Source organism: Arachis ipaensis, chromosome B06 (genome assembly GCF_000816755.2).
Source record: "Arachis ipaensis cultivar K30076 chromosome B06, Araip1.1, whole genome shotgun sequence".
NCBI classification, from domain to species: domain Eukaryota; kingdom Viridiplantae; phylum Streptophyta; class Magnoliopsida; order Fabales; family Fabaceae; genus Arachis; species Arachis ipaensis.
The window spans coordinates 111,723,704-111,731,143 of NC_029790.2; the positions used below are offsets into that span (position 1 = coordinate 111,723,704).

The 7,440-nt window shown below is 30.6% G+C and overlaps 1 protein-coding gene across 1 annotated transcript; it reads left to right on the forward strand.

Moving 5' to 3' along the window:
* LOC107604969 lies at nt 6,076-6,996 on the forward strand (the record flags this gene model as incomplete). The annotated part of the gene is given in 1 exon segment (XM_016306697.2): nt 6,076-6,996. A coding segment is annotated over 1 exon segment (665 nt), but the record flags the coding sequence as incomplete, so codon positions are not given.

The following is a 7,440-nucleotide window of genomic DNA, read 5'->3' on the forward strand; positions in this document are numbered from 1 at the left end:
GACTAATATCGAATGAAATAAGATATTTAAAATAAAATAAAATATTTTAAATATTAAAAAAATTAGACTTATCTCAAATATTAAAAACTCGATCATTATTTTTTTAACTTAAAATGTCTTTTTTGTAAGTTTAAGAATCAATTTATCTCATATAGTTTAAATATTTAGGCATTAATAATTAATAAATAAAGATGAAGAATTTAAGTGTCATTCAAAAGAAAATTATGAATTAATTTGAAATTTTTCTCATAGTAGATTTTTTTAAATTCTGTTAAAAAAAATTACCTTAACAACAGTAAAAGCCTTTTTCTTTTCTTTTTTAAATGAAGGAGCATCTAATATTATCTTGTCCGATACTTTTCTCTTTTCATTTCTTATCCCAGATAAAGCTTGGCCATGGCTCATCCATTCTTTATCAAAAGCTACCTAATTAACAGTCATGATTGTTAAAATAATAAAAGAGTGAACCCAAATTAGAAAGCTGAAAAGAAATTAAGCAAAGCAAAAATATACAATACAAAAGGAAAAATTTTAAGTGTAGGATACACTAATATTTCAGTCATTTTTAATCGTTAATTAAAATTAATAATTAAAATTTATTAAAACACCGTGCACCAATATATTTAAAAGCATTTCCATTAAATAATCTCTCAGCGTAAAGAGCAATTCTATTTGGGTGGGGTCTACACCTTGCTGGACCATTCCCTAAGGCTATGTTTGGTTGGAAGAAAAGAAATAGAGAGGAAAGAAATAGAAAGGAAAGAAAGGAAAGGAAAGAAATTGAGTGGATTTTTATTTTCTTTAGATGTGTTTGGATGAAAGAAAAATAAGAAGGAAAGAAATAGTATAAAAAGACAATTTTACCTTTATGTTATAAAATATATTAAAAAAAGTAAAGGGGTAATATTGGAAGTAGAGAAAGAGAATTAGTTTTTTCTCCATTTTCTCTCTATTGTTGGAGTGAAAGAAAATTAGTGGGTCCCACCAATATTTTTCTATCCCATTTTCTTTCCTCTCCTATTTCTCCTCTCAACCAAACAAAGAAAAATAATTATTTTCCTTCCAATTTCTTTTCCTTCCTTTTCCTTCCTCCCATTTTCAGCTCAAACAAACACACCATAAGTCACGGTGTCACCTTTTAATATGGATAAGCATTCAGTCAATCAAACCATTTGATATTTTAATGATCTCCTAGAAAAATAATTAGTTTATATGTAAATTTTATAAATATTAATTGTGAAAAGATAATATAAATGAAGTAAAAGAAATATTACAACGGAGGGATTTTTTAAAATAAATATATCAAAATTATATATTTTATAACATTTTTATCAAAATATATTGTTTTTTTTATCTCGTTTACAATGTAATTCATTTACACTATAAACGAGATAAAACATAAAACAACATAGTCTTATCACATTTATATACTGCAATCTTATTTCGTTTACATTTTTACGTTTATATACTAGACAAAAGTACACCCAAATTTTTATACGGTGGACATATATACTCCTCAATTTTTTAATGAGTCATTTGCAAACACGAATATAGTTGTCAATTCTACCCTTCCGTGACATAAGTAACTTTTACAGTGGTGATGGAGGCCAGGTGGCACGGTATTGTGTGATGTGACCAATTTGGGGTATTATTAAATTTATTGAAATAAATATAAGAAAATGGCACAATGAAATCACTGTTCATCCTCTTCCTTCTCCAATTTCTTTGAACCTTAAGAACCCTAGCACAGGTGGAAAAAAAAATTCTTCCTTCATTCTCTTCATTTTTCTCTGTACATCTTCTTCCTGTGGGTTTGTAAATTCTAATGTGTCAAAATATCACACTCTCAACGAAGGAAGAATATACCTCATGGTTGTGGTGGCTCGTCTTCTACCCCAAAAAATAAGAAGGAGAAGAAGTTCGACTACAATAATGGCAAGTGTCTGCATGGACTTGATGCAGTGGTGCTTGAGTCTGCTATAGAGTGGAACCCTAGAAGATTGTTTCTTCGTTGAGGTATGTGAATTCTAATTTTGTTTATGAATCAGAGGAATCAGGCTCCACACGAGTAACAAAAATCTTTGGTACCTCATTCCTTCCTCCTTGCACAAACCTTTTGACCAGTCAGTGCTGGCCTCTTATACGATGCTCTTCTGTTTCTTCTGACTGTTCTTAGATTGTTGGGTGGGCACTTCATTCTGACCTTCTTGCTGGGAACCATTAGGAGTTGGGACTTCTGCTTCACTTTGCTGCTGAGTCATGATTTGGTTGACGTTTGGGATTTAGGGTTATGGCATTGATTAGGTTGTAGGAGCAGAACTGGGAGATGTAGTGGCTTATGAGTTTGATTGCAACTTTGGTTGATTTTTTTCACCCTGTGTTAGGGTTCGAAGAAATTGGAGAAGGAAGAAGATGAACGGTGGTTTCATCATGCCATTTTCTTATAAATATTTTAGCAAATTTTATAATATAATATTTCTATTTTCTATTGTATCACTCCAAATTGGTCACATCACACAATACCGTGCCACCTGGACTCCACCATTGCCAGAAAAATTACTCAGGTTACGAAAGGGTAGAATTGACAATAGAATTTTATATTCGTGTGTACAAATGACTCATTAAAAAATTGAGAAGTACATCTGTCCATCGTATAAAAATCTGGGTGTACTTTTGTCTATTTTTCCTTTTTAAAATGACAACTCCATTATTACATTTAATCTCAAATAAATATTTGTTTAAAAAAAGCTAGACAATTCGATTGTTCTAACTAATAATCCTATTAAATGAAGGGAAGAATGAATATTTATTTATTTAAGAAGTTTCCAATACATAATTTTATGTTTGTGCAATTATTTACTAAAAAATTAACATGATAAACATTACTAGAAAATCTTTTTAAAACTAAATTTAAACATATAATTAAAAGATATAAAACATACAACATTCTAACATAGATTTATTCTCATTTTAATTATATAAAATTGTAATAAATAAATTAAATATACTTAATTATTACACTATAAGAAAATAAGCTTTTTGTCACGCTTTTAAAGCGTGCCGAAAAGTGCAAAAAAAGCGTATCGATAGCTTTTCTCTACGCTTTTTAAGCTATCGGCACGCTTTTGAAAGGGTCACATCTGCCAGCGTGCCGGTTTCTCTATCGCCACGCTTCTGTAGATCTATCGGCACGCTTTCATCTCTTGCCACGTTTAAAAAGCATGGCAATAAGTCTTAACCTATAGATACACTTTAAAAGCGTACCGAAAAGTGTATATATTGCCACACTTTTAAAGTGTTCCGATTAGGTTGGTTTTGGGTACGCTTTGAAAGCGTACTGATATAGCACATACAGTCACACTTCAAAAGCGTGGCTTGCCAGCTAAAAGCGTGGCCTACTCCTTTGTCAAATTTAAAAAAAAAGAAAAAATTAGGAGGTATAAAAAATTTAATTTTTTATTGATTTACATAAATTATTTACATGCTATAATTATAATTAAAAAATTATAATATTTTAACAAAACTAATAACTGAATTAGGACAAAATAAGTTTATCGTTAGAACTTTTAAAAAAGTGTGCCGACAGATTTATTTTCTTGTAGTATTAATATTCATTAATATAATTTAGGCTGACTTATTTCATGCTCTCATTATTACATGCTGATTAAAATTCATGACATACACACTAACACAAGTCTATTTTAGTTATTTCTGTATTTCGATATTCTTAATATAAATAATACTACGTGATTATTAGTAATAATACATTATAACTTGCAAACATTTCAAATATGGCATTTCCATATACGATACTATATTAGTAATCCGTCACAATTTGGATGAGTTAAGTCTCAAAGTAGTTCCTGAACTTACACTCGAGTTTTAAAATGATCCCTGAAATTAATAGTTCTTCAAATTCGTTCCTGAAATTACACTCCGGGACTCATAGTAGTCCCTAAATCATTTTCCATTCATCCAAACATTAAAACGACGTCGTTTTAAACACAAAAAAAAAAAAACATACCGTGGACCCCAATTCAAAAAAAAAGAAAAAAAAAAGCCTACCGTATAACACCCCCTCCCCAAAACCCATTCCCAATCTGTTCCTTTCTCCCTCCCCATCCCCATCCCCAACTCTTTTTCCTTCCCCTTCCCCTCTCCCTTCCCCTTCCTCTTCTGCGTTCCCAACATTTCCTTTTTCCTTCCCCTTCTGCTTCCCCCAACCTTCTCTTTCCCCTTTACATATATGCTCTGATTTTTGTTGTTGTCGCCGCTAGATGAGAAGGTGAAGGTAGAAGAAGAAGAGGAGGAGTCAGAGGTGGGTGGTTGTTGGTGCTGCGCGGCAGAAGTTGAGCGGCAGACAAAGTGTGAAAGGGATGATGAGAGTGGGGAGAGTCGTGTTCGGGATTTTATTGATTTCAGAGATTTTGTTATTAAATTTGCCATTTTTTTTGGTTTGCGGTGGTGGTCGTTGATAGTAAGAAATTTTGAAAGGATTTTTCGGTCTGAGACAAATGAGTTGGGTACTTTGGAATGAAGCTAGTTGCATGATCTGTATAATTAGAAGAGGAAGGGGAAGGGGAAGGGGAAGGTGAAGGAGAAGGGGATGGGGAAGGAGAAGAAGGAGAAGAGGAAGAGGAAGGGGAAGGGGAAGGGGAAGGAGAAGGTTGGGGATGGGGATGAGAATGGGGGTTGGTTCTACGCTACACCTTTTTTTTTAGTACGTTTTTTTGTTCAAAACGACGTGGTTTTAGGGTTTGGATGAATGAAAAATGATTCCGAGACTACTATGAGTTTCGGAGTGCAATTTTAGGGACGAATTTGAGAAACTATTAATTTCAGGGATCATTTTGAGGCTCGAGTGCAAACGAATTTGAGAAACTATTAATTTCAGAGATCATTTTGAGCTCGAGTGCAAGTTCAGGGACTACTTTAAAGCTTAATTCCAATTTGGATCCTTAGCTTAAACTTGTCATTTTTATTGGAGTAGTCCATTTTTTTTTTACCTAAACATTTCATACATGTTTTCATGTAGTCCTTACCCCATACCATATAGCAACAACACACCCTAAATAAAAATTAAAAAACAATCTTTACCAAAAAAAAAAATAAAAAATGAAAAAGACATTCAATAAGTAAGATTTTTAATTTATATAAATTAAATAATTATATTATTTACCGATTTCTATTATTTTTAGTATTTTTACCAAAATTCGTTTTCAAGCGTATTTCTTTTAAAATATAAACGAATTAATTTTGCACGTATTATAGTGAATATCATGAAACATGTATATTTTGTTTATAGTGTAAACGAAATATGTATACGTACAAAATAGACTGTAAACGAAATACGAATACCTATAATTATACAAAATTTAATTTTTATAGGTATAAAAATATAATTTTTAAAATGATAAAACGGTATTAAAAATATAATTTTGACCGATTTAAAAAATAAAATTAGTTTGTATAAAAATAAAACTTATAATTCTACCTTAATTAATTTATATTTAAAAATTTAAATTAATAACTTTTTTCTTTGTTATTCTACAAATGGGAACGTTTCAATTAATGAAAGATTTTAATTGAAGTCACGCAATTTAAACCTACCATTTTAATATAACAAATTTTATAAGATTTTTTATGTACTCTATTATTTAAAATGTTCAAATTATATTAAAATTTTTAAATTTAAATTATATATCATTTAAATTTTGTTTATCAAAATTTTTAAATTTTTTATGTTTTATTTTTTGAGTACTAATTTAAATGAGATGGTTTTTAGAATGTAATGTGATGGCCATTTTAAATTATGATTTGATCGCTATGAGTTAAATGGACAGATTTAAATTACGTGTTTGAATAGGCAGTTTTAAATTATGTGACTTGAGTTAAAACCGCTCATTAAAATCGTCTATCTCCTATATTAATTGAAACGTTTAGAATAACAACGTGACAAAGTTATTAGTTTAAATTTTAAAATATAGATGAGATATTTTTTTTGAAACAAAGGAGCTATATATAAATAAAAAAATCCGTTTTCTTATGCTATTAATAATAATATATATTTTTGAAAGACAATGATGTGATCCTAACAAAATTCTCCTATGATGGTGGCACCACTATTTCTCTTATTAGTAGCAGTGATGAGATTCCACGCAATACTCCACACAAGCCACCTTCTTTGATTCCACAAAATCAACACTACCCTTTACTCAAAAACACTTTTTCTTCTATGTATGCCAATTTTCCTTGTGATCACTCCTCTAAAACATAGAGGATCCTAAAGATTTGGAAGGATCTATTTCTTTTATTCAGTGTGTGTGGAGAGATGGATATTGATCATGAATGGGAAATCCTCCCAGATCATGGGTACCTTGATTTTAATGAAGTTAGTGATGAGAATCATCAAATTCTCTTTGGGAAGAGAAATAATCATGATGAGTCATCCAAAGGTAGTGTTTTTGACAACTACTTCACCACTGAAGCAGCATCATGGAATCATAATAATCATCAACATCAACAACAACAACTAGTTCATCATGTTCCAATAATCCAATTGGAACCAAGAATTGATGATGATGACGATGATGATGAAGACACGGTTTCACACAACGTTTTCTTCAAGATAAAAGAAAACAACAAGAATAATGATCAATTTGTCGAAATGAAAATGGATTCTTCTTCTCCAAAATATGTTAGCAGAGGATTGGTTAGTCCTCCTTCTCCTCCTCCATCATCAATGGATGCAGGTGCTGAGGTGACATCTCCAAAGGAAACGATGAAGATGATGAAGGAGGAGGAAGTAGTGGCAGTAGCAGGGGAGGAATCGAGTGACGGTGAATTCAATATATGGAAGTGGGGTATGAGTGGTGTTGGAGCAATCTTTTCTTTTGGTGTTGCTGCAGCCACTATCTATGTCTTCGTCTTCGGAAACGCCCATCAAAGGAACAGAATCCACCACCACCACCGCCACAAGATTCGCTTCCAGTTCTATTTTTAATCATAATTAAAAAAAGAAGATACTTTTATCATTAGAACTTAGTGATTTTAAGTTAAACGGATTTTTTTGTGATTTTTTATTAATGATCAAAAATACTTTTAAAAAATGAAGAACAAAATTCTGATCAAATTTTCGTCTTTTAATTTTGGCATTTAATTATGTTTTCCACCAATATTAAAATTTGGTGTATTTTTTTATATGAAGATCATAAATCTGAATATTAAGATTTGTGATTTTTAATTTTTTTTAAACATGTAAATGTGAGAGTTAAATTTGTTTTTTATTTTAAATTCTTTTAAACATACAAATCTGATCCTTAGATTTGTATTCTGTTGTTATTTTTTTTTAAATATGCAAATCCGATTTTTTCATTTAATTTACTGTGAAAAAAATTATTTTAATACAAATTGAACTCTTTAATTTATGCACTATAAAAT